General features: G+C 40.0%; 1 protein-coding gene and 1 long non-coding RNA gene across 3 annotated transcripts in view; one reads left to right on the plus strand and one right to left on the minus strand.

Annotated features, from left to right (window-relative positions):
• Positions 1–14,767, plus strand: LOC145730013 (uncharacterized). The gene is made up of 2 exons (XR_014178500.1): positions 1–362; positions 13,940–14,767. It is a non-coding gene; the product is annotated as an uncharacterized LOC145730013 (long non-coding RNA).
• The window catches only part of LOC145729998 (hydrocephalus-inducing protein homolog), a 93,060-nt gene that overhangs the window by 13,224 nt on the left and 51,839 nt on the right, over positions 1–27,997 (minus strand). For both annotated transcript variants that reach the window (XR_014178494.1, XM_081981019.1), the window contains exons 39-55: positions 27,667–27,835; positions 27,050–27,356; positions 26,753–26,992; positions 24,430–24,730; positions 24,219–24,361; positions 23,239–23,562; positions 22,899–23,128; positions 20,002–20,194; positions 19,795–19,939; positions 19,184–19,529; positions 18,670–19,125; positions 18,421–18,616; positions 15,384–15,605; positions 12,548–12,717; positions 12,078–12,488; positions 11,893–11,988; positions 711–876 (exon numbers count right to left, since the gene is read on the minus strand). Coding sequence is in view for 1 of the 2 variants with exons in the window: in XM_081981019.1 (XP_081837145.1) it covers positions 711–876; positions 11,893–11,988; positions 12,078–12,488; positions 12,548–12,717; positions 15,384–15,605; positions 18,421–18,616; positions 18,670–19,125; positions 19,184–19,529; positions 19,795–19,939; positions 20,002–20,194; positions 22,899–23,128; positions 23,239–23,562; positions 24,219–24,361; positions 24,430–24,730; positions 26,753–26,992; positions 27,050–27,356; positions 27,667–27,835 (4,115 nt within the window). In the remaining variant the exon portion in view is untranslated. The remainder of the gene's footprint in view (positions 1–710; positions 877–11,892; positions 11,989–12,077; positions 12,489–12,547; positions 12,718–15,383; positions 15,606–18,420; positions 18,617–18,669; positions 19,126–19,183; positions 19,530–19,794; positions 19,940–20,001; positions 20,195–22,898; positions 23,129–23,238; positions 23,563–24,218; positions 24,362–24,429; positions 24,731–26,752; positions 26,993–27,049; positions 27,357–27,666; positions 27,836–27,997) is intronic.

Raw genomic sequence — 27,997 nt, forward strand, 5'->3', positions numbered from 1 at the left:
CAAAAAGTGTTTAGTGTCAGAAAACATGTTTTGATTCAAATTAAACTTATTATTTAAAAGTATAACTCGTTAAATTAAAGCAGATATTCGGAGATAGTGCATCAACAAATCACTGCTACTGCTATGCAAAAAGAGAAAGCGGGTTACGTCAGCCAATCAATCGGTTATAAATTAAGCTCGACATGCGTTGGTAAGGGAGACGGTCGGAGACTCCGCCTCATGACACCATGATGTAGTCGTCCCGAATTCTGCAACCCGCACCGGATTCGTAAATTAATTGAATAGTAAACCACTTCCTAAATTATAACAAATCGCAAAAGCCAAACCCTCCAGAAAGCTGCCGTCATCATTGTTTAACAAATGTAAGTATAATCTATTTAATTATTGTAATATTTTGTTTACGTAAAAGGTATTGTTTAAAGTGTTACTTTTAGGAATTATGTTTGAAAGTTTTATTCCGATTCAAATAGTTGATAAACCAACCATTTTGTTATTTAGTTTTAACTGCTATTTAGTTATTAAATTATAGTTTTCTACCAAGTGGTTTAGCAAATGTAACAAATATTTGCTTCGTGTAATGCCTGCTTTAGACAGATAAATGTATTTACAGAAGTATCATATTTCATGTCAAAGCTTTTTTTAGTTTTTTTTTGGATTTAGTTCTTTTTAATATTCAAAAGTTTAATTATTATATTATTGTTGATACTTACCTTCTCATTGAAAGAAAATCTTGCTAATGGTTGCACAACGATATCAAAATAGCGTTTTGCTTTAGGAGGCATATCCATAAATGTGTCAGGTACAATCGAAAAGCATTTCAGAATTTCTTTTTTATGATCCTCTTCTTTAAGTCGTTTTTCAATATCCTCCTGACTCCTAAAACAAGCTTTAGCTATAATAGTTATCGATCCCATATTGTACACAGTTCGAACCTATAAGTTCTCATAGACACTATTTGACAAATTTCAAAATAGTTTCCGTAGGGTTAAAAACAAATAATACAACCTTAAACTTACAATTTAAAATTTTTATTTAATACCAAACCTATAACAGTTTGGTCCAAATGGAAAATGCTGTCAATGCTCTGATTCAGATAATTTTTATTACTGAAAGTTTTAAATCCAATCCAAATCCAAGTTGGAATGAGAATAGAGTTGAATTGTAGGCAATATTTGAAATTAGAAAACTTATTTGAAGAAGAATGTAAAATTGAATGAATATTTTATTTAAAAAAGGTGATATTCCAAGACTGGCTCAACCACTGAGAATCCCCAGCCCAAGAAGGACTCTGCATTCTCTTAAGTAGGCTTGCGTACCCAAACAGGCTGATTTGAAACGCTTGTTTGGTAGAAACCAGTTTATGCTTGTTTCCCCAACACTTCCAAGTCGATTTTAAGTACAAATTAAGCTAAGTAGAGGTTTGAATGTGACAAATCAAGTGATGAAAATATCACAGTATAAACTAAACTTGTCTAAGCTGTTCTTAAACTCAACTTAGCACCCAGCTTTATCAAAAATAATTGATTAAGTAGTAAACCATACATAATACTTTATGCCTGTTTCCCCGACACTTCCAAGTGTTGATTTTAAGTAGAAATTGGTTTGAATGGGACAAATCAGGTGATGAAAATATCACAGTATAAACTAAATTTGTTTAAGCTGTTCTTAAACTTAACTTAACACCCAACTTTATCAAAAATAATTGATTATGTAGTAAACCACACATAATACTTTATGCCGGTTTCCCTCACACTTCCAAGTGTTGATTTTAAGTACAAATTAAGCTAAGTTGAGGTTTGAATGTGACAAATCAGGTAATGAAAATATCACAGTATAAACTAAACTTGTCTAAGCTGTTTTTAAACTCAACTTAACACCCAGATTTATCAAAAATAATTGATTAAGTAGTAAACCACACATAATACTTTATGCCTGTTTCCCTCACTTTTCCAAGTCGATTTTAAGTACAAATTAAACTAAGTTGAGGTTTGAATGTGACAAATCAGGTGATGAAAATATCACAGTATAAACTAAAGTTGTCTAAGCTGTTCTTAAACTCAACTTAGCACCCAGCTTTGTCAACAATGATTGATTAAGTAGTAAACCACACTTAATAACTTTATGCCTGTTTCAAAGTACAAATTAAGCTAATTTGAGGTTTGAATGTGACAAATCAGGTGATGAAAATATCACAGTATAAACTAAACTTATCTAAGCTGTTCTTAAACTCAACTTAGCTTCCAGCTATATCAAAAATTATGGATTATGTAGTAAACCACACATAATACTTTATGCCTGTTTCCCCCACACTTCCAAGTCGATTTTAACTACAAATTAAGCTAAGTTGAGGTTTGAATGTGACAAATCAGGTGATGAAAATATCACAGTATAAACTAAACTTGTCTAAGCTGTTCTTAAACTCAACTTAGCACCAGCTTTATCAAAAATAATTGATTATGTAGTAAACCACACATAATAACTTCATGCCTGTTTCCCCGACACTTCCAAGTCGATTTTAAGTACAAAATAAGCTAAATAGAGGTTTGAATGTGGCAAATCAGGGGATGAAAATATCATAGTATTGTTACGGTCTGGGCCTACTATGCTCGATACTTCTTAACGGGCGCTCGCTTCGGGATGAAACCGATGCGCCGCAATATCTGGCCGGGCGCGTATTAAAGTAGGCCACAGTTAGGAAGCGCTACCTGGAATATTCTTGAATGGTCAAGGCAACCCGCGAAGCGTTTCGCGGTCATTCTAGAACGTGGTTTGCGAATATAAAAGAAGCGGCGTTGACGACGGCGTAGTTAGTTAGAGTAGTGTAGTAGTGAATTTGGGAACGCGGTAAAGTTTAAATAGCGGAGTAATCGTGGAATTGTAGTAGTGTTTTTAGTAGCTGTGTTAATTATTGTACGGAGTGTTTTGAAGCATTAATAAAGTTATTAATTGTTGAGTTAAATTGACTTTGTGTGAACCCACGGGAAAATCGTAACAATTGGTGTCAGAAGTGGGATCAGACTTTAGTGCGACGTGAATTGGAACTAAACTTCGGGTTAGATACTTGTGTTCAGAACCGGACTAGAGATTTTCGGAACAGTGGTGTGTTAAATTTATTTTATGCCAATAACAAGACGTCAAAGTGCAAACATGGAGGCCCAACTTGCAGCTATTATGGCAATGCTTGAAAAACGAGAAGAAAGAATTCGACAACAAGAAAAAGAAGAACAAGAAAAGATTCGAAAACGAAACAAGGAAGAACAAGAAAGGATTCGACAACAAGAAGAAAGAATTCGACAAGACAAAGAAGAACAAGAAAAGATTCGAAAACGAAACAAGGAAGAACAAGAAAGGATTCGACAACAAGAAGAAAGGATTCGACAACAAGAAGAAAGAATTCGACAAGACAAAGAAGAACAAGAAAAGATTCGAAAACGAAACAAGGAAGAACAAGAAAGGATTCGACAACAAGAAGAAAGAATTCGACAACAAGACAAAGAAGAAGACAGAGAGCGGCATGAAAAGCGTAACGTAGAAATATTGAACGTTCTAGCGGGGACCAAGACAGAAATCAAAGAGTATGTAACCCATAGTCTCAGTAAAATTCAGAATGATGTTCGGGAGGACATTAATAAAATTCAGAATGATGTCAAGATAAAGCTACGCGACTTAGAGCGGAAAATTGACAGCAGAAGAGTCAGCTCTACAGTGTTCACCGGAAACGGGCTCAACAAGATCAAGCCTCCCACATACGACGGTCAAACTTCATGGGCAACGTACCAACTCCAATTTGAGGCCGCTGCAAATGCAAATGGATGGAGTAACGAGGAAATGGCTGTAGCACTAATAGTGGCATTACGAGGACCTGCATTGGAGCTGTTACAGACTCTGCCTATCGCCCAACGAAGCAACTATGAAGCATTAGTAGCTGCATTAGAACGTCGTTATGGGGATCAACATAAGAAAGGACTGTATCGAACACAATTAATGGCAAGACAGCAGAAAACTGGTGAAAATCTAGAAGAGTTTGAAACCGAAATTCGTCGCCTTGTGCATCTGGCTTACCCAGCCGTCCCGGATGAAATCCAAGAAGAACTTGTGGCACAGTATTTTGTAGATGGGATTCGAGATCCGGAGGTAAAGAAATGGCTGAAGATGTTCAAAGGGAGCAACAACAGCGAATTACTGATTCGAGCGCTGGAAATTGAAGCTGCGTGCAATGATTTAAAGCCAGAGCCTATTCAAGAGGAAAGAGTACCGCCAGCCGATCATGTTGCTACATTAATAGATGAAATTAAATCAATGTTCGGCCAATTAGTGCAACAAATGGCAGCATTAGGAAATGGTCAGTCCAGACAGTTAGAACGGTCACGTCCGATCACGAGAGTGGAGTGTTATCGATGCGGACGTACGGGACACATTAGAAGGAATTGCAGACAGCGGTCTTGTTCTCCAAACCCACAGTGTCGACGAAACCAGGACATCAGAACAAATCACCGGAACTCCTCTGCTAAAAGAAACATTACATGTTATATTTGTGGACGTAAAGGACATTACCAATGGAATTGCAGAAAGCAGTCTCGTTTACCGACCCCGCAGAACTGGCGTAACCAGGAGCAGGAAATGAAGAACCCGGAAGGACATTTACCGCGATATGTAGAGGATCGTCAAGCTTTGGATAGTGACTTAAGGTATCGGAAAGGACAAATTCATAATGGTTGGAGGATTGGTCAAATCGCGATGGTGACAGATAAAGAGGCTACAAAACGAATGAAGAGCTGCGTTTCTAAGGAGGACATAATAAAAGGACAGCGCTCAGACTCTGATTTGAAAGTAATCAGAAGATGGTTGGAGAAGGATTTGAAACCGGATTGGCAACAGATTTCCAGATATGGACCAACAGTAAGGGGTTACTGGTTGCAGTGGAATTCGCTTCGACTGCGAGATGACTTAATTACTCGCAAATGGGAAAGTCCAGACGGAAAACGTTTTGTTTACCAAACAATAGTGCCCAATTCCTGCAAAGAGAATGTGCTGCGAGAACTACATGACAGTCGCGGAGGAGGACACTTTGGAGTAAACCAGACTTTGGCTAGAATAAGAGATCGGTTTTACTGGATTAACTTCAGAAAGGACGTTGAGGAATGGTGTAAACGGTGTGACCAGTGTTCGTTACAGAAGGAATCCATCACAATTCGGGAACCTGAGAGAGAGAAGATGAAACCAAACAACGACCGTATGAAGATGACGCTGGACCACAGACCAACTGGTGGCAATTATAAGGAAGGTGATGCTGTGTGGATGTTTCAACCCAGGAGGAGCAAAGGATTAAGTCAAAGATGGCAACGACACTGGGAGGGACCTTACAATGTGGTAAAAAGGTTAAACGACGTCGCATACAGAGTCCAACGCAGCCCCAAAGGCAAGATGAAAATTGTCCATCTGGACAGACTCAAGAAATACCAGGGACTAGATGAAGCGGATCGGGACGATCAGCTTTAAGAGGGGGGCAGTGTTACGGTCTGGGCCTACTATGCTCGATACTTCTTAACGGGCGCTCGCTTCGGGATGAAACCGATGCGCCGCAATATCTGGCCGGGCGCGTATTAAAGTAGGCCACAGTTAGGAAGCGCTACCTGGAATATTCTTGAATGGTCAAGGCAACCCGCGAAGCGTTTCGCGGTCATTCTAGAACGTGGTTTGCGAATATAAAAGAAGCGGCGTTGACGACGGCGTAGTTAGTTAGAGTAGTGTAGTAGTGAATTTGGGAACGCGGTAAAGTTTAAATAGCGGAGTAATCGTGGAATTGTAGTAGTGTTTTTAGTAGCTGTGTTAATTATTGTACGGAGTGTTTTGAAGCATTAATAAAGTTATTAATTGTTGAGTTAAATTGACTTTGTGTGAACCCACGGGAAAATCGTAACAGTATAAACTAAACTTGTCTAAGCTGTTCTTAAACTCAACTTAACACCCAGCTTTATCAAAAATAATTGATTATGTAGTAAACCCCACATATTAACATTATGCCTGTTTCCCCGACACTTCCAAGTGTTGATTTTAAGTACAAATTAAGCTACGTTCAGATTTGAGTGTGACAAATCAGGTGATGAAAATATCACAGTATAAACTAAACGTATCTAAGCTGTTCTTAAACTCAACTTAGCACCAGCTTTATCAAAAATAATTGATTAAGTAGTAAACTACACATAATAACTTTATGCCTGTTGTAACGAAGTTACTAATTTTTCGCTGATTTAGTTAAAATACGCGTGACCTTCACTGCTGGGTGCTAGACCGCGGCCGTCGTGGCGTCGATTCTATCGGGACCGTCCGGGGCCGTTCGAAATGGTTCGGTGGGCGCTGAGAGTGGGTACCGCCACTAACAGCCCCCACCGTGGGTTTTGTGTATAAAAGAAGGCCCCGAGCCGGAAAATAGGGATTCTTCGATCATCAAAAGATCGAAACCAGCCAGCCGATCCGTGCCGACCGTTATCTCTTATCTCCGCGAATTTGTAAGTAAAAAATAGACACATACCGACCGTCCGGTATTTGTTCTGTTTGCTGTTTAAAACCCGTACCGTTAACTATAGTTATTTTAATAGACTGTAAATTGGGGCATTTTTAGTATTTTCCCGGGGTTTCCGTTTGGGGGATTTTCAGTATTTCTCCGGGGATTTTCATTTGGGGCATTTGCTATATTTGTCCGGGGATTTTTCATTTGGGGCATTCACTAAATTTGTCCGGGGATTTTCATTTGAGGCATTTGCTATATTTTTCCGGGGTTTTCCGTTAGAGGGTATTTCTGGTGAAACGGCGCCGGCTTCAGTTACTTTGTTTGTGAAACAGTCAGGTAATCCTTCTGGTCCTGTTCCTGTTTGTTGAACACCGGGGAAACGGTGTAGCAAGCGGGAACGGTGAAACCTGTGACTCGTTTGCTTAGCTCCGGGGAAACGGAGCAGTAAACGGGTTTGGGGATACTGGAGGGATTGGCGGCTGTGTGACTGGCAACGTCACGAGACTTCAAACCTCTGTTGCATGCTTGGGGAAACAGTGTGCAACGGAGGCTCTATTTGTCGAACCCCGGGGAATCGGGGAGAGGCACCTAGAGGTTAGGTCGAGTGACGGGAACACCGCTGGTCACGTAATTGGGCCTCATTGGGTTTTGAAACGAATATCGGCGCCGAATAGTCAGTTTTACATAACCGTACCGTACCGCCGTTCTTTCACCGTGTCACAGTGAGTTTTAATCTACAGTAGTCAGGCTAATCAGTAGTGAAGGGTCCGTAGGTAGTTTTCATTAACGTTACACGCTTTCCCCGTACCACCGTATAAGGTAATTTCCGTTTCATTGGGTATTCGTTACCGTGAGTATTTACTGTAAGTATTGAGAGCCGTAATACAGTGCAATTAGTGAAAACAGTTGTTTTAATTTTGTTTTCTTCCCGAACCCTTTGGAACTTTTCTCCAGCTGTCTAAAGGCTACCCAGGTACCGCAAAGTGGACCTTCAGCCACTATAAATAACGAAGGTGGCGCCCGAGGCAACGTAACCGAAGAAAACCGCGAGAAAAGCGCTACAAATTAGGCGCCCGAGCAGGGACCGATTTTTTTTTTCCCCCTTTATTATAGTCTGTTTTCTTTTGCCGGTTTTCTTTAGCTGAAAAGAAATGGACGAGGAGGGCTACAGCGGAGACAGGGCCGCTGGTGGAGTGACCGAGGGTCGAGACAGCGACAACATGGAGTTGTCAGTAGTACCGGGACCGACTGACGTGAGGGTGAGTTGGATTTACGGGTTGAAAAAGGAAGAGTTGCAGGGTCAACTCAGTAAGTTTTGCCTGGATGTGACTGGGACCGTGGAAATGTTGCGTAGACGACTGGTGCGTTACATGCGTGAGGGTGTGGCAACACCGTCCCCACACTTGCAACAGTTTGCGTTTCCTGCAGTACCGGTTGTTGGGTTTCCAAACCACCCACTGTCACCGCCAACCACTACCGCCGTAACGTCCACGACCACCCGGTGTTTTACGGCTGTTACAGGTGCTTCTGTGGTGACAACGCCTCCTGTCACTATGACAGGCTTGCCAGCCGTCACGTTTGCCCTGTCGCCGACCGTTCACCCACCGCCCGCCGTTTCTGGATCCCCGTTTACCACCGTACCGCCGCCGACTGCCCATGTGCAAGTACACAACTGGAAAGTGTACTTTGATGGCCGAAACGACCCCGTTGCATTTGTGGAGCGTGTCCAAGAGCTCTGTGACGCTCAAGGCATTTCCATGGACGTTTTATTGCCACATATGCCTGATTTGTTACAGGGTGAGGCCGCTTTGTGGTTCCGTAACAACAGGGGAAGTTGGCGATCCTGGGGGCAGTTTCTGGCTGATTTTCGCAGCTTCTACTTCCCCATAAATTATGCCGAAGATTTGGAGCTGGAAATCAGTCGGCGACGTCAGCGACCGAATGAATCGGCTGGTGCGTATATAACTGAGCTGCAGACGCTAATCCGCCGTCATGGGGGAATTAGCCCGGAAGAAGAGCTGAGGTGGCTCTATCGTAATTTGTTGCCGGAGTACCGACAACAAATCCGTCGGGGCGATTTTTCGGATCGCACCAGCTTTGCCCGATCGGTTCGAGAAACCGAACTATTGTTCAAGGAGCTGCACTCACCGCCGCCGCCTATAATTCCCGCCTCCGTACCGTCGTCACGGCCATTCTCAGGGCCCCGAAATTTTACTAACACCCGTCAATTTACAGAAAATCAAGCAAACCGGGCAATTAGGCCAACGACAGTGCCGCCAGCTAGACCATCCACTGGGACCGAAGAACGAGCCGGACCAAGCCAACAGGCTACGGATAACGGCCCTCAATGCTGGAACTGCGGTCAAAAAGGCCATTACCGTTCGGCCTGCAGAAACCAGGCAAGGCTGTTTTGCTCCCGTTGTGGCAAGGCCGGTGTATTGAGCCGGGATTGCACCTGCCAGACGGGAAACTAGATCGGTGTTGCATTGCAGCAAGGTCCGTCCAGCACCGTCAAACCGAAACCTTGCCGGTCCGTACAAAAGAAGATTGCCGTCCGCACCTGCCTGTTACAATTTTAGAAAAACCATTTAGAGCATTAATAGATACCGGAGCAGCTCATTCTTTCATAGGTGACGCCGTTAGGGAGTTGTGTGTTGCTAAACGTTCGCAACAGATCACCCCGCACACCAGTTCCGCTCAAGTTGCTAGTGGAGGCGTGGTCAAGATCGCCGAAGCTTTTCGGCTTACCGTCTCTATTAATGATCTTAGTTTGCAGGCAGATCTGAGCTATTTGCCAAATCTCACTTCCGACGTTGTGTTTGGCATGGATTTGTTAAAACAACATGCTTTTCAGATTGATCTAAGCACCAGTCAGGTTTCCGTAGTACCGCTGCCTCTTCCATGCAGTCCGTTGGGTCTTACCGCACCGCCGAAACTGTTGTTAACCGCCGATGAAGAGGACCGACTTCAGAACTTTTTGGCCGCCGAACTACCCGGTTTTGAGTCAATAGAGGGCACAACACCGCTGATTTACCACCACATTAACTTGACACAAAGCGACCCAATAAAACAAAGATACCACCCCCGCAATCCGAAAATGCAGGAAGTGATCAACACAGAGGCTGATCGGATGCTGGAAGAGGGCGTTATTGAGCCTTCCATGAGCCCCTGGAGCTCGCCGGTGGTGATTGTCAAGAAAAAGGATGGTAAGCACCGGTTCTGTATCGATTTTCAGAAAGTGAACTCTGTGTCTCGTCCGGATGCGTACCCGTTGCCGTTTATCAACGCAATCCTAGACAAGCTGCGCAGAGCCAGATACATTTCTAGTATAGACTTGAAACAGGGTTATTGGCAAGTACCGTTGACGGAAGAAAGTAAACCGATTACCGCGTTTACCGTACCGGGTAGAGGCCTGTTCCAGTTCCGAGTAATGCCGTTTGGTCTTCATTCCGCCCCCGCCACCTTTCAGCGCCTAATGGACCGTGTGATCGGGCCTGAGTTAGAGCCGTACTGTTTCGCCTATTTAGATGACATAATAGTACTGGGCGAGACATTTAACGAGCATTTACACTTTTTAAAACAGGTATTTGACCGTCTACGAGCCGCCAACCTGAAACTGAATCCAGAGAAGTGTCAATTCGGGCGCCGGTCGCTCCGGTATTTGGGTCACTTTGTCACATCCGAGGGAATCCGCACTGACCCGGAAAAGGTCTCGGCAATACTCAGTTTACCGCCGCCGACTAACGTGAGGGGCGTCCGAAGATTTCTGGGAATTGCATCGTGGTACCGCCGTTTTGTGGAAAATTTCTCACAATTAGCCGCCCCGTTGAACCACCTGTTGAAGAAAAACGTACGCTGGCAATGGCAGGAGGAACAGCAGGCTGCATTTGAGCAGTTAAAAATCCGGCTTACAGAGGCGCCCGTATTAACCTGTCCTGACTTTACCAAGCCGTTTATTTTACAGACCGACGCCTCCGACGCTGGATTAGGGGCAGCTCTGATTCAGCATGACACCGATGGTGACCATGTCATTGCGTACGCCAGCCGTAGTCTGTCCGCCGCCGAAAAGAAGTACTCCGTGACTGAAAAAGAGTGTCTGGCCATAGTTTGGGGCACCGAAAAGATGAGACCGTACTTGGAGGGCTACCGGTTTACCGTAGTGACTGACCACCAGTCGCTCCGCTGGTTACACTCCTTAAAGAGCCCGTCCGGCCGTTTGGCTCGGTGGAGTGTGTATTTGCAACAGTTTGACTTCGAAATTAAATACCGTAAGGGAATACTTAATAAGGTAGCCGATGCTTTGTCTAGGAGTCCGGTAGGCAAGCCTGAAGACGATGTGGACCCCGTTTCCGCTCTCGAAGACTTCGTACCTTGTCCTTGGTACAGTTCGAAGAAAACCGCGAGAAAAGCGCTACACTGTTTCCCCCACACTTCCAAGTGTTGATTTTAAGTACAAATTAAGCTAAGTAGAGGTTTGAATGTGACAAATCAGGGGATGAAAATATCACAGTATAAACTAGACTTATCTAAGCTGTTCTTAAACTCAACAACACCCAGCTTTATCAAAAATAATTGATTATGTAGTAAACCACACATAATAACTTTATGCCTGTTTTCCCCACACTTCGAAGTGTTGATTTTAAGTACAAATTAAGCTAAGTAGAGGTTTGAATGTGACAAATCAGGGGATGAAAATATCACAGTATAAACTAGACTTATCTAAGCTGTTCTTAAACTCAACTTAACACCCAGCTTTATCAACAATGATTGATTAAGTAGTAAACCACACATAATACTTTATACCTGTTTCCCTCACACTTTCAAGACGATTTTAAGTACAAATTAAGCTAAGTTGAGGTTTGAATGTGACTAATCAGGTGATGAAAATATCACAGTATAAACTAAACTTGTCTAAGCTGTTTTTAAACTCAATTTAACACCCAGCTTTATCAAAAATAATTGATTAAGTAGTAAACGACACATAATAACTTTATGCCTGTTTCCCTCACACTTCCTAGTCGATTTTAAGTACAAATTAAGCTAAGTTGAGGTTTGAATGTGACTAATCAGGTGATGAAAATATCACAGTATAAACTAAACTTGTCTAAGCTGTTCTTAAACTCAACTTAACACCCAACTTTATCAAAAATAATTGATTATGTAGTACTTTTTCTGACCAATACCTTGCAAATATTGGTTTTCCTATTTATTAATGTTAAAGCGTTAATAAATATGAAGGAAGTTTCCTAAACATTGGTAAAAAGTTTCCTGGGTAAGTTTTGTAGTTAAAACTTGGAATAGTCTGTTAATTAATTACTGCTTAAATACTTATTTTAATTCCAAGTAAAAATCCGAATAGAAAATGAAAATAATGTGCTTACTCCGTTAAATTTTTTTGATTAGTCCCAGATTTCTCTATTGTCAACACATGCTGCGGTTTTTCGTTCTTTTTCGAACTTTTACTTTTCTTATCGGTTCTGGAAATGAGGGAATTTTAAATACTGGGTGTTGTAACAGGTATTAAAGAAACCACAACAACTGAACATACCAGCAAAAATGTACTTACTTTTCAGGAGGTGGAGGCACAACTGGCATTTGCATCGTACAATCTTCCAATTTACTAGTTGTCTTTTGCAGGGCCATTAAATTGTCGTACAAGTCAAAACGTACATTCAGCATTGCAAGGGACTTGTTAGTAACACCAACCCGATACTTTTTAGTTGAATTTACTAGTACGTCACCGAAACTAATTAATCTGTCCAGGGAATTGCACAAGTCCAGCTTCAAATCCACTCCTTCTCCAGTAACTAAAATATCATGTTTCCATCCGGAAACCACAAAAGTAACAGTGGAACTGTATTGTCCTTTAACTTGTGGATGAAAGGTAATTTTAATATTTTTGACTTCTCCCGAAGAAACAAATCCAGAATAATAGTCCAGTGAAAGGTAGCTAGTTTTTTCAGATACATTTTCAAGGCTGTAAGTGTATACGTTAAAATATTGTTACAAACAGACGTTGAGACGTTGGTTACTTACAATATTTTCGTGTTTTCCAAGTTCTTAAATGACAGTGTAGCATTATAAAAGCTGGTCTCGCCTTTTTGTACAAAACAGTATCCAAAATTGTACCTCTCAAACGAAAATTTGCAATTTGGGTTTGTCACTGTTGCGTTTAGGCTGATGATGTAAGTGGGACCGTACATTATCTAATTACAAGAAATTCGTTGTATTTTTTTTGTTTAAATTAAATGAGTGAGATTGCACATACCTTACGATAACTGTACTTTTAATTCATGGTCAAGTACAGATTGCACTACTGACTTATTAACAAATTCCGAGGAATAAACCGCTAAGGCATTATGGTGTACAAACTGTAGAATTTAATGGTTATTACTTGGGAATTGGCAGCATTACTAAGAATTAGTATTTTGAAAAATAGAGTTGAAGAGTGCAGGAGAAAAGAGTCCACTTTTGACAAAAATTGTGCAAAAGGTCATAAAAAATTAGTTAAACTTGACGCCCTCTAGCGGCCAAACCGTCCAACCTATCCACCCAAGTTTGGACACTTTTAGAAAGCCCATTTCATTGGATGTCCATTGACGTATAAAAATGGTGCAAATAAACGAGTTATTGGAGATTGATCGAAAGTACACAAGCATACCAAAAATCCTGTTGGACATCGTTTTGCTCATGTTCATCTTGATTTAGTTGGACCTTTACCAGTATCCAGAAGATCGTTTCACACGTTGGCCAGAAGCTATTTCAGTTAAGGACATCACTGCAGACACTGTTATCACTGCTTTTTACACTCATTGGATATCACGTTTTGGAGCTCTTGTCACCATCACCACCGACCGAGGATCGCAATTTGAATCGCAAATTTGTACAGCTTTAACCAATTTAATAGGTTCCAAGAGGATTCGAACAACAGCTTACCACCCGGCTGCCCATGGAATGGTGAAACGTTGGCATCGTTCTCTGAAAGCCTCATGTGCCATGGTAACAATGAATGGGTTGGCGTTTTGCCCACCGTTCTTTTGGGACTTAGAACCAGTTTCAAGGAGGACCTAAAAGGCACAGCTGCGGAGATGGTGTATGGGACTACGTTACGACTTCCTGGGTGCGTATTCTTGAAACGAGGGAAGGGAATTATCAAGAGAAAGACCTGTAGAATATGACAGGAACCCGCCATTGTCAGCTTTTTCTGTCACATTCTATCAACACTTCTCTTGAAGATTCCGTTCCCTGCTTTCAAGAATAGGCCCCCTGGAGAGTTCTTCACAGACGTCGATATGCTCCCTGATCCTCAACGTTTTCTTGAAAAATTTAGACAACACATGCAATTAATTCGTTCAAGTCCTGCCGCTTATCATCATAAGCCGCGTTTGTTCACCAAGATTTGTTCACTTGTTCTCATGTTTTTCTTAGAGTTGATGCCGTGAAGACACCTTTGCCACCACCATATGAAGGCCCCAACGAAGTTCTTGAACGTATTTCCGACGTGGTTTTCAAGATCATGATTCAAGGCGAAGCCGTGTCAGTCCAGGAACGTCGATGTCCAGTCCAAGAGCTTCAAGAACAGTCTCCAAATGGTTCAGGCAGACCCTCAACTTCAGCAGCAACCCTACGCACTTACTCCCGCAAGAAGCAGGTCCGTTTCAGTGACCAGGCAGGTTGAACTCCCTTGGGAGGGAGTACCTGTGGCGCTCACTATGCCTTTCCCTGACCACCTGGGGCCAACCTTGCTTACCTGATCCTGGCTTTCTAAGCGGAGAACTGTCTCTATAAGGGCGCCTAGCTGAAGGTATACGTGGCGCTTCTTTGAAAAGGCGATCAACTTTCGAGGTTAATGCAACTTATTGATTTTCGAGCTGGGATTCAACCTGAGTTGTGGCGAACACTGCTGAACTTGGCTGGTAGAGATCTATAAGCCCGTCGGCAAGAACTGCTAGCTTATCTAGTTCAGCTTCGGAATCGGAACAGACCTGGACTACAAACAATGCTTCCCACGTTCCCAGTTATCTGGACCTCTGGGTATTTCATCTGGACCCGTTGCTTTTCCGTTCTTCATGAGTTTAATTGCCTGCTTCACTTCTGATATGATGATTTGTGGACCTTCAACAGTATCAAAGATTAGTTTTTCCGGTCGTTGTTCCTCCCCAAAAAGATGTTCAGTATATTTTTCCTATACTCAACAACTCAGCAAACAAGTTATTTACAGACAGTTATTTGACAATAAAGACAGTTTGGATTGAATTTGACGGCTACTACTTTAATCCCCAATAACTCGGTTATTTGGACAACTACAGGGTGATTCAATATACCAATTTAAAAAATAAATCTTTTAAATAAGTGACCTAATATAAACTTACCTTAATTTTGAACAGAAAATCAGACAAAGTTATAAGAGGAGCTTTTTTAGAACTGAGAACTTTTTTGATCACCCTGTATCATATATTTTGACGGTTTTCTGCCCCCACTCTTAGAACAAACCTCATTCTGCATGAGAAACACAAAAACCAAGAATAAAACGCTTCCTCATATGAGTAAATTGAAATTGTTTTGAAGACTAAAAATTTAATCTATAAAATGGTAAATATCTCCAAAATGGATACTGTGTAATACATTCTGCCGTAGAATCCAACAATGTAAAAATATACAGAGTGTCCCATTTAAAATAATACAGTAAAAAAGGTTTTTTAGACTCTCCAGTCGTGGTAATTCAGAAAATTAGTGGGTATTTGTTAGGTTAGGTTGGTTTAGTTATTGGGAATTACTGGACAGTATTGGCATATTAGAAACTAGTTGCCAAAATGTTACTCAGCGGTTTATCCCTGGACAAATTCTCAATGGAATGATGGTAAAAACTTACATTAAGTTTAATTTTAAAATCTTTAAGCGTCCCTTTACGTAGCGGTTCCAATACTAAATCAATGGAGGAGGTGTTGCCACTATTAATAAAACCATTTTCAGAAGTAAAGGATATTTTGAACAAACTGGAAGTTTTCTTGTCGAATTCCCACTCGTAGAACATTCCGGTTGTTCCTTGGTTTGTTAGTTGGAATTGTATTTGTTCTTTGTTGCCTTTTATAATCTAAAAAAAAAAAAATGTTTTAATTCTCCATTTAAATCTAATCGATCCAAAAGTTGTCCTAAAACGTGTTTTAATAAAATCATCAGTAGAAAAATGTAATGCGATTCTCAAGAAGTGTGCATCGCTATTGATTTAGATATTGACATCACTACAGAAGCATAATCTACACCATGAACTATCTGTTCATCACCATCATTATCTTGTTCATCTGTTCATTATCTGTCATGTCTGTTCATTATTTATCAATAATGACAAAAACAATTTAAACCACGTCTGTCAAAAGTTGATGAGATAAAGATAAGAGCAAATGTAACCAATCACTCCGTACAGGGTGTTTTATTAAGGTAAAGTTGCGCAATTTAGAGTCCAATACTATGTCGTTTTAACATAAATTTCTGATCTCCGTATTTTAATAGAAAAACAATTTTTAGCTAGACTATAATTGCAAACGATGATGGTTATAAAAAAATGAAACGTCGAAGGAAAAACCCAGTCATACCATTTTATAGAGCAGAGAAAGTTGCAATGAAGAAGTGTCAATCTTCTTCTTCTTTCTTTCTAATATGGGTGTCCATATAGATAGGCTAATGCCTGTTGGCCTATTATGCCTCTTTGGACGTTGATGTCCAGCACTCTTTCCAGCGTTTTGGAGGTCTGCCTTGGGTTCGTTTTCCGACAAGATTGTTTGTTTTTGCTATTTTTACTTGTCTTCCATTCTGTTTATTCCTGTATTTTCTTCTCTGTCTTACCTACCTTCCTTCCTATGTCCTGTCTCACGCTCCGTTGTCTAATCTCTTCGCTTCTGATTCTGTCGTGTAGTGTTTTTCTGTGAATACTTCCTTATTATTTTCATTTCAACCGTTTCCATCATTTGTAATGTTTTCGATGAGTCTGGTCTTGTTTCGCATACGTTCTCACAGGTCTTCCACAGGTCGAGACGGCTTCATAGTTTGTTCTCTGACTTTATTCTGTAGATTTCCATAACTTGCTATCTCAGCTCCTAAGTATTTGAAGTGATTTACTTATTCTACAATTTTCTGGTTAATCTCCAGTTTACATCTCTTTGGCTCTTTTGATGATACGAGACATTTGGTTTTGTCTGTGCTAATGACAATATTTAATTGTTTTGCTGAGTGATTAAAGGAGTGAAGTAATCTCTGAAGGTAGTCTTCAGAATCGGCAATGAGCACCGCATCATCTGCGTAGCAGACAACATTGAAGTAAGTGTTCCCCATTATGTATCCTGCTCTTTTAGGTAGATCTCCGACAATTTTACATTTGTTGAACGATGAGGGTAGCTTTTTGAAAGGTTTAGCACTCGCGATTGTTATAATTGAGAAATGATTTACTATTTTCATTAATTTACGAACCCGGTGCGGGTTGTTTGGGACGACTACATGTGTGGCATGAGACGGAGTCTCCGACCGTCTGCCTAACCACGGACCAACGGATGTCGAGCCTTATTTATACTAAATTGGTTCAGTTACAAAATCTATTATTGTTTGTCGCTCGATTTCCATATTCCTGGACCACAGACTATAATCAGCCTCATGAGTCACACACTGAAGATATTCCTTAAGATTATCCACTACAGAATATCAGAATAAAGTGCGAAAGAAACATCGGATCCACACAATTTGGATTCAGACGAGGTTTAGGCACGAGAGAAGCATTAGCTGCGACTCAAGTATTGATTCAGAACTGCAACAATCAGAGAAATCATTATGAAAAGGCGTTCGACAGAGTCCAACATCATAATATGATCCAAATCCTAAATAAATTGGACATAGACCAAAAAGACATCCGCTGCATTCAAAGTCTATACTGGAACCAAATGGCTGAAGTCAGAGTTGGTAACGATCTCACAGAAGCAAGACCAATTTGTAGAGAGGTCAGACAAGGGTGTGTTCTCTCCCCAATTCTCTTCAATTTATATTCTGAAGCCATCTTTCAGGAAGCCCTAGAAGAACGCAACGTGGGCGTTAAGGTGAATGGTGTCAACAATATTCGTTATGCGGACGACACAGTTTTAATTGCAGGTAACATGGAGGATTTTCAGGATATGCTTGGGACTGTCGGGGAATGCAGTAAGAACATGGGCCTCAATATCAATACCAAGAAGACTAAATTCATGATAATTACTCGAAAGCCACAAGAATTTGAACACTCAAGCCTAACATATGAGAATCAATCAATAGAGCGAGTAAATCTATGTGAAAACAGAAATCAGATGCCCGCAGTGCGTTCATGAAATTCAAAAAAGTGCTCACCAATACTGATGTCGATCTTGGCTTGAGAATTAGATTTGTCCAATGCTACGTCTGGACAGTGTTGCTTTATGGCATGGAGGGTTGGACACTGAATGTGAGCACTATGAACAAGCTGGAAGTATTCGAGATGTGAGTCTATAGGCGTGTACTGAGGATTCCATGGACTGCAAGAAGAACCAACGATGAGATCTTGAGAATAATCAATAAAGACCGTGAACTGTTAGACACCATTAAACGTCGAAAAACAGCATACCTGGGCCATGTAATACGCAACGAGAGGTACCAATTGAGGGAAAAATTGCGGGAAACCGAGGAATCGGCAGGAAAACGATGTCATGGCTCCGCAACTTTAGGCAGTGAGCAAGACTGAGGACAATGCAAGAACCAATGCGTAATAAGGAAGAGTGGACAAATGTGATCGCAAACATCCATTAATGGACACGCAGCAGAAGAAGAAGAAGGACCCACATTACAAAGAATGATACCATACCCCAGAAAGTTTTCCACTCACAACTATTATTATTCATAACGTGACTGTCACTTACCGGACACATATCTATGACGTTAACTCTGTCTTCTCCTAAATAGACGATCTCACCGTTTTTACTCACAAAGGTTACTGTAGCTTTGACTGAAACGGCAGTAGCACCCACCAGTAAATTCAAAGGAGATTTAAGTTTTTCAACCAAACATTTTACGTGAAAGTTAGTTGAAACGGCATTAACGGTGCTGAACGTGATCCTAAAACATAAAATGCTTAAAAATCTGTCAAACAATGTATATTGTTTGCATACTTAATATCGCAATCGCTTTGACTTTCCAATCGCCCAGTGATGGGAATTATGTCCAACTTATCTTGCTGATTTTCAGAGAAGAAAGTTTTCTTCACAAATTTAAAATTGACAGGAAAGTTCTCTTCGTTTATCAGTTTAACTATTTTTGACGTCTTTGCATGCGGTACTGTAGGTTTCAATTTGATATTATTCTCATCAAAGTAAACTACCGGTTCTCTGCAATGCCCTTGAAGATGTATTAGTTTCTGTACGCCATTTTCAATTATTTTCAATAGATAATTTTCTTTGAAACGACCGTATGTTGGCGAATGAAAATTGAATGAAATATCTACTTTTTTATTAGGAACAATTTCACCCGTTAACTTGTTGCAGTGAAATTGGGAGAATTCTCTTTTGTCGACAGGGACGATTTGAAAGTTTTCCTTATTTACTGTGGGATTGACCAGGAAAATGTGCCTGAAAACCCGTTGAAAATCATTATTCACTAAACCACACACAAATATTTTAAAATTACTTCGTAGATTCAGCGCCAACGCCAATGTTTTCAAATTGTAGCACAACGTCTTTATTGCAAATGCTGCCGTTTTCCATTTCAAAGTATAATGGCGTAGGCAACGCATTTGCACTAATGCGAATAGTTATTTCATCGAAACTCGGATCCAGTGAAGTTATATTGGACGTTAGTAATCCCTTGAAACTGCCTTCTTGTTTGGGTGAAAATAGAACCGTAAATTTTGTTGAATTTCCTGGACTAATATCAACTTTTTCTGGTACAATTGAAAATGGCAGGAACGATTCCATTTTGTCGGAATTGCTGGACGATATTAAACTTATGGTAGTAACACTTTTCAGAGATGTATCTGAAACATGATACAAATAATAAAAAAATATGAACAAAGCAAAGAATGAAAACGAAATTATTATATATTATAATATACATCCAATAGCTAACAACAACTGTGCGTAAAGACGGTCATTGCGTAACGGAAAACTAATTTTCTGTTTACGCTACGTCAGCCAATCCATCGGGTATAAATTAAGCTTAACATGCGTTGGTAAGGGAGACGGTCGGAGACTCCGCCTCATAACACCATGATGTAGTCGGAAATTTTTCATTAGATTTACCTTCATAATCCCAACAGGTAAAGTTAATTTTCGTGTCTGAATTTGACTTCCTTATGCAGTTGATTTCATTTTCATCTGTTATATGCCAGGTAATTGATAACTGAACGCTACCAACGTTCCTAATTTCAAATTCCTCTATCTTTTCCTAGAAATAAGAAACACCAAAGAAATAATATTAATACGCATATTTAGACTTTTATCCAATACCTCTGTAATAAATGTATCTTCAAAAATAATATCATTTTTAATGCATTCGTATTTGGCGTAATCGGCCGCTACTCTAAGGAACACCGATATGACGTCAAAACTTTCTGGAACGGTGATTATCTCTGGTTCGGTGCCTTCCACTACAACTTTTGTTTTAACCGGTGCTCTATTAATGTCTGAACCGCTGTTTTTCCTAGAAAATGAGTGTAGAATAAAGAATGGTCCACAATTGAAGAAAGGAGAGAGGAGAGAAATAAGCTTCGGACCATAATTAAAAATAGTGGTTGTTAATAAAGCTTTAAATGGAAATCTATTTGCCTCCAAGTCCTTCTCTAGTCTAGATTTTAGCTGTCGGGGTGACTATGCACTGCGGCCTATTGTGCCCCCGTTATAGGATCTGAACTAGACTCATCACAGTTTCTTCTCCAGCTTCAAGGTCTTAATAAAAGCCAGCAGCTGAGTCGGTTTTAGAGAAGAAATCTCCCCATCATTGATAATGCTGCTACCAAACATGTTGGTCCTTATGTTTGAGGATGCATCATATTCACAAAGCAGGTATTCAGGAGTTTCTTCCTCATCCCCACAGAATTGCAGTCTCCGTGTTTTCCTAGGCCTATCCGCTTCAGGCGACAGTGTCCTGAGAGGAAACCTTTGAGTGAGCAGAAACTTTTTTTGCTCTATTTTACAAATTGTTTACTCCTTTCTCGGTTGTAACATCCAGAGTTAGAGTGCATCAGTCCAGTGAGTTGTTCCCAGAGCTTGGATCTTTCGTGTTCCTTCTTCAATTTGAGAGCTCGTGCTTACAGGTGTAATCCTACAAGCCACAGAAGGATTCTGGTCCTGTAAAAGGAGTCTCGATTCGCTTTTTAGCCAGAATGTTGGCTTTCTCATTTCTCTTAATTTCTTTGTGTCCTGAGGCCAAAAGCAAGGTGATTTTACCATTTCTGCCTAGTTCATTGAGTTTGTCTAGACATTCCCATACCATTTTAGAGCTCACTCTGGTTGAGCTCAGCGCTGTTATGGCTGCTTAACTGTCGGTCAGAATTGTAATATCCTGCTTGCGATAGCCATTGTCAATGCTGATCCCAGCGCATCTTTCTATTATGTGAATTTCCGCCTGAAAGATACTGGGGTATCTTCCCATTGACTCCCAGTATTTGATCCTTGTCCCAAACACTCCTGCTCCTGTTCTCTGTATGTCTTAGACTCATCCGCTTACCATTTAATGGATTGTTCGTCCAGACGGTAAGTAACATATTCATTAGTCCACTTTCTCTTGTTGCTTAACTTAGTAAAAATCGTACTTCAAAAGTTAAGTTTCCTGATAGTTTAATCTTTTAGATGCGTCAGATAGGGAATGATTTGCGATAGAGGTGTCCAACCTCTCTTACTTATCCAACTCTGTTCTTTGCCGTTCTAAACAAAGATGCCTCTGCGGCGCAAGGGTGTGAGGGTTGTGAAGGCTGCTGTAAGACATGTTCTGATGGTTCCTGTTATGCAAAGGCATGTCAGACTTTGTGCTTTGCTAAAGCTATGCCTAGCAGTACCTTGTCTGGTTTTATTGTACTAATCAGCCGCCTCATACGTAATAATGGGTCTAATCATGGAAGTATACATCCATCTCAGAATGCTTGGGTTACAACTCCAGGTCTTTCTTCCCAGGCTCTTGTGACTTTACTGACAGTTTCCTGAATGTGCCTGTTCCAAAGAAGTTTGTGATCTAGTGTTATTCCTAGAAATTTAACTTCTTGCTTGAATTCCATGAATTCTGCAGATATATGGATCGTTTTCAGATTGCCAGCTTTCTTCTTCTTGTGAATGGTACAACAGTGGTTTTGGCTAGATTTATAGTCGTCCCCATAGGGGTGCACCATATTTCAGTTACTTTGATTCCTGCTTGTATCAGTTCACATAACTGTGTTCATATTTGCCATTGGCTACTATGACTATATGATTTTCGTACCTTAGCAAGCCAGAGCTTGTTATCTTGTTAAATAGTTCATCTACTACTAACTTCCACATCAGAAGTGAACATACTCCTCCTTGAGGACTGCCAACTTCAATGGTGCTACTACTCATTGTAGTTTCAGCAGACCTTGTCGCAAGCATCTCGCTCATCTAATTCGTAATTGCTTTGTTGATACCTCTTTTCTGCAGGGTACCTGATTGCCGCATGAGATGAATAATAAAAGCACCGGAGATGCCGAGAAAAGCATATACCGCTAGTTCTCCGGTTTCAAGAGAATTCTGGATCATTTCTGCCAATTGGTACAGGGTGGTCAGTAGATCTGCCCGCCCTATGACTGTTGACATGGATGTAAAGTCGTTTCCTCTAAAATATTGTTACGATTTTCCCGTGGGTTTACACAAAGACAATTTAACTCAACAATTAATAAATTTATTAACACTTCAAAACACTCCGTACAATAATTAATTCAGCTACTAAAAACACTACTACAATTCCACAATTATTCTTCATTCACTATTTAAACTTTACCGCGTTCCCAAATTCACTACTCCACTGTCTGAAACCGCTTCTTTTATATTCGCAATCCACGTTCTAGAATGACCGCAAAACGTTTCGCGATTTGCCTCGAATATCAAAGATGCTTCCAGGTCTCGCTTTCTAACTATGGCCTACTTTAACACGCGCCCGGCCAGATATTGCGGCGCGTCGATTCCATCCCGAATCGAGTGCTCGTTCGGAAGTATCGAGCATAGTAGGCCCAAACCGTAACAATATCTTTTTTCTAGGCGATTTTCTAATCTTTTGATTTACAACAAATTTTATCAAAGCGGTCGATTTGCTTCAGAAAAAAATAATTAAAAATTCAATTGTTCTAGTAGTAATAGGAGTAAATCATGCTAAATTTTGCAGATCAATGCAAATCACTTACCTTAGTAAGGGAGCAACCTTTGAGTTTTTATCACTTCCTATATTGCCATGCTTATCACTACTTAACTGTTGCTCTTCTTGTATCGATATTGTGGAATACGGCATAATATTATTGCTGGTGGATTCACTTTCAGTTGTCCAGTAAACACATTTTTGTCGGTCGTCCCACGATAAGGGGCCATCATTGGGATTCACATATTCAATTTTATTTATATAGCATGTAACTTCTTCCTACAAAGGGTATTTTACTCGGAGATTTGACCTCTTAATTTGGAAAAGATTTTTGATATTTGAATTGCTTCATAAGTCTAATACAAAGATATGTAAGTGGATATACGTACATTTTCCAACATAACGGGTTGAGTTGCCTTGAATACTACTATTATTTCCTTTGTTACACCTGGTTTTAAGTGTCCAACTTCAGGGGAAAATACCATAGTCGAACAGTAAAATCGAAATTTGTAAGTATTTTCCGTTGAACGATTTTTCACCAGAAATGACGTTTTATATAATTTGTTCAGTTGTTTGTATCCCAAGTCTAATAGATATCCAATCGAGTTTCTACTAATGATGCTAGGATCGGAAGCGATTGATCTGTTTAATCTCAATGGTGTCAATCCTTCCATAACAATGTTGCTATTGTAACCAAGTGCATCTATTCTAATCTAAAAATAAAACAATTTTTTTTTGCAAATATCAAAAAAACAATCTACAGGGTGGTTCAGTTTTAAATGTCGATAATTCACCATTAGATAGCCCAACAAAAAATCAGTTGACATGCATTATGTCATTTCCCAAAAAATTAAAGATGCTTCCTAAGGCTAATACAGTTTTTCTACTCTTACAGGGATATTGGTTCATTCCTTAACATTTAGAGAACGGATAAGTAGGCAATTGTCAACGGTTGAACGAATACCGAATCCTAGACAATCTTCAGCGTGCATAAAGAAATAGACCAATCACAGGCAATCTTCAGCGTGCGTAAAGAAATAGACCAATCACAGACAATCTTCAGCGTGCGTAAAGAAATAGACCAATTACAGCTAATCTTGAACGTAAACAAACTGACAGTTGTGCCTCAGCGTCGTGCTCAAATTTTCGTCCTCGTGCCATAGGGACATCTTTTTCACCCTTGTTGTGCAATATACTATTTCCTACGATCGTGCGAAAAAGTAATAGTAATAGTCTAAAAAATTTAACGGCAGTAAAAATTAGTTCAAAAATCCAGTTAGTGAATTGAAGTAAATAGAAAGTTCTTTTTTGGATGCGAACCGGCAAGTGTAAACTTATTTCAACTGAAAAATAAATTCCTATAACTTACCTTAATAGTTTCATACGGATTTGAAATTGTATGCAATATTATGGCAGAATCAATCGACCCTTCCTTAGATGGTGTGTACCAAATATCAAAACTTGCAACATCTCCGGTCAATAAGCTTAGTACCAGATTGTTCTGTATGTTCACTGAAACTCCAGTATAATTATAGTATATTATTATTAAGTAAATTATTTTATTTGGTAACCAAAATTACCTTCATCTTTCATTAGGTTTTTCCACGTACAATCATCTGCTGGAACTATCGTCAATTGATCGTTGCCTTCTGATAATTCCGTGATTAGTTTGGCTTTGATTGGACCAACGTTTTTCACGCCAAACCTTTTAAATGCGTTATAACCCACGCATATGGGACCAAAATTGATCGACGCCTCATTGTTATCCGTTGATGGAACAATTAGTTTGATACGAGGTAGACAAGCTTCGCCGATTAGGTAAACTATTAGTTTGTTGTCGGTTGAAGAGTTAGTTGATATCTGTAAAGTGCCATTAAACACCTAAAAAATATGGTTTGTTAAGCTTTTTTCTAAGCATGTGCCTCTCAAAAACTTATAATATAAAGCGAGTGCGATATCAGTTTCAGATTTTAGCATTACATTGTAAGATGATAGTTTTCTCTTAAATTTTCTTTGATTTTTGCTGCTTATTTTGTGTACTGTAGACGTTCTGGTTTTCGTTGTATGTTGTATACTTATAACACGTATGCTACATAATGGATGACATTTTTGAAATTGCCATTCTCGAATCCGACCTGGAAGATGAAGACCATTTGGATGATTTGTTGCTTACGCACTTGCATGATAAAAATAATATAGTGATGAGAAAAGAGCTCTATGGCTCTTCCATCTCTTGAGGTCTTCACATGGGTTTTGCCCATACACTTTTCTTGCCAAATGTAAATCTAAAGTGCAATTTGAAATCTGGTTGTTCCATGTTTGGTTAGTAAGTATTCGAGCTGTTGGGTCAACTTCTTGTAGGTTATGGAATCCAGAAGGGTTTTGATTTTCCATTCGTAGTCAGTTGATATGATCACTGTTGCGTTTCCTCTATCAGCAGGTAAAACAAGGATCTCTTTGTCTTGATTGAGTGTTTTAAGAGCTGTTCTTTCTACAAAAGTGAGATTGCTTTTTGAGAGCTTTGCTCGCTGAAGAATCTTCTGCTCTTATGTGCTCTGCGGTATGTATTGGCAGCGACCGTATTCCACTCTTCACATTTGCAATGATTTCCTCTACCGGCAGCTATGCTGGTTCATGATTCTTTTGCTGTCCGTGTCCAGAGTCTCTAACAGTCGTGAACTGTACCATCACACCACGACCAGTTGTTGTTAATGTCGGAGTATTTTAGCGGCAATAAAAGTCTTCTTCTTCTTCTTCTTATTCATATCTAACAGATTTTGCAGGTTCCTCTGGATCAGTTCCTGGGAGGTGGACTGCCAGCTGTCCTTCCATCTCTTAGGTGGTCTTCCGGGTGCTCTTTTCCATATTGTTTTCCCTTCAAGTGCGATGCGTGGCAGTCTTCCCTCTTCCATTCTTCTCACGTGAGCGTACCAATATCTGTTTCTTTATCTCCCCCATCTTGCGATGTCTTGCACCCTACATAGTTCCCTAGTGTCAGTGTTCCTAATTCCGTCTATTCTTGTTTTTCCCATTATAGTCCTGAGCGTTTTCATTTCAGCTACTCGAAGCATTGTTTTCGTTTTGTTGGTTTCTTCTCTGGTTTCTATTCCGTATGTCATGATTGGCCTGATACAAGTCTTATAGATCCTGACTTTGCTATCCTTTCGCATCTATTCGTTCGCCCATATTATCTGCCTTAAGCAGCCCGACATGGCAGTCGCTTCTTAGGTTGATCTGGCTTCTTAGGTCCTTCACTGGGTTCTGATAACTCGATAGATTTATACCCAGATATTTGAATTGTGAGACTTGCTCAATGATTTTGTCCTACCAGCTTACATATTACGGGATCTTTAGCAAAGGTCACTTCGTTTTTTCTATAGATATGGTCATGTTCATCGCTTGGCTGACCTGGCAGAATTTGTGTAGTTGTCTCTGTAGATCGTCCTCCGTTTCCGCGAAAATAGCTGCATCATCGGCGTAGCATACATGCTGATTCTTTTATTCATCCCATATTTAGTGATGATACTTCCTCTATAATTCTGTCCATTATGAGATTGAACAGAAATAGGCTAAGGCTGTCACCTTTTCTGATGCCTCCTGGTGTCGGTATCTCTTCCGTATAAATGTCTCCTGCCTTTACTTTAGTCATTTTTTTCATATTGAGACTGCGGACTGCTCTTACGATGGTGTCTGGCGTTTCTTTCGTTATCAGTATGTTTATGATGTCGGAGAGGCGAACCCTATCAAATACCTTGGTCAAATCGGTGTATCCTTGACAAAACGATGAAAAAGAAATTGGAGATATGGAGAGTAAGACCGATAAACATCATTTCACTAAAATTAATTTGACTTTAATGCAAATTTAGTTTAATTGTTAATTTGGAGGTATAAACTACTACTAACCTCTAAGCTGTTTGGACTAAACGTTACTTGCATCGTCCCTTCAGTATATGGCTCAATAAACATATTAGACTCAGAAAGTGAGAACACTGATTTCCCAAAGTCCTCCACTTTGACTGATAAATGCGCGATCACAGATCCAATATTTTTTAAATGCAAACTTGCTGAGAACTGCTCATGTAGACATATTTGTTTGAAGTACAAAGTTTGCTCTGCCAATACAAACACGCAACAGCCATCAACCTGAAAATTCGAGAAAACAATAAAGTAATCATATAAGTTGGGTTATTAATTACGTACTTGTTTGGGAATTACAAAGTCACCAACATTAGTTACTACGTTCTGTTCCATAAAGATATGCTCCAATGATTTTAGATCTATTTTAGGTTCGCAAGCAGTTGCAGTTAAAGTTACAATTTTGTTTTTCTCTAGCTCTTCAATCTCTGATATTTTTACTAATATTTGCTCCCTATAGTCTCTAGCTTCAGCAGGACCAAACTCTACTTCAATGGTAATGTTTTCGTTTGGATATACTATGCCAGCTGCTGGAGTAACGACGAACCCTCCAACATCAAGTTTAGTTATTTTTATTGGTTTTCTTTTCTCACTAAAATCACCAATTCAGTGTGTTTAGAAATTTACTAAAAATTATCTCTATAGTCTATCCGGCGAACCTACGGAGTAATAAAATTCGATAGACGGCAACTTTGGTCGACCCGCATTACAATGTAAAACAGGTACGTAAAAGTGAATCGAGACATGAGACCCGAGAAGTCCTTATATTAGAGAGAGAAGAAGATATTATATTGTAAAACGGACCGGATATAGACCAATATTAATGGACGGGGCGGGTCCACCCCTCCTAATTTTCGCTTTTATTACTCCGTAGGTTCGCCGGATAGACTATAGTAACGTACGCTTTACTGCTACTTTCTTTAGTTGTGTTTCCTTTGCTACGTTTGCTGATTTCTGACGTGGTTGCTTTCGAATTTTCCTTTTTACCTGGCTTCTTGTTTGTCTTGCTTTCAGTTGTGGCCGAATCTGTACCAACTTTCTTGTCTTTGGCACTTTTGCCACCAAGTTTCACTATTTTTAAAATTTAAATACAGTTCAATGTAATATAATCCCATTTTATTCGAAATTTTTCAACGTCGTCTGATACATCCAAAACAATTTCCAAAGTTATTTCGCAGTTATAGATGAGTTATTCTTTTGTATTATTATTGTACCATTTTCCTACAGAACTCC

The sequence above is a fragment of the Ips typographus genome, linkage group LG5, assembly GCF_016097725.1.
Source record: "Ips typographus isolate SLU linkage group LG5, UJ_Ityp_2.0, whole genome shotgun sequence".
NCBI classification, from domain to species: Eukaryota; Metazoa; Arthropoda; class Insecta; order Coleoptera; family Curculionidae; genus Ips; species Ips typographus.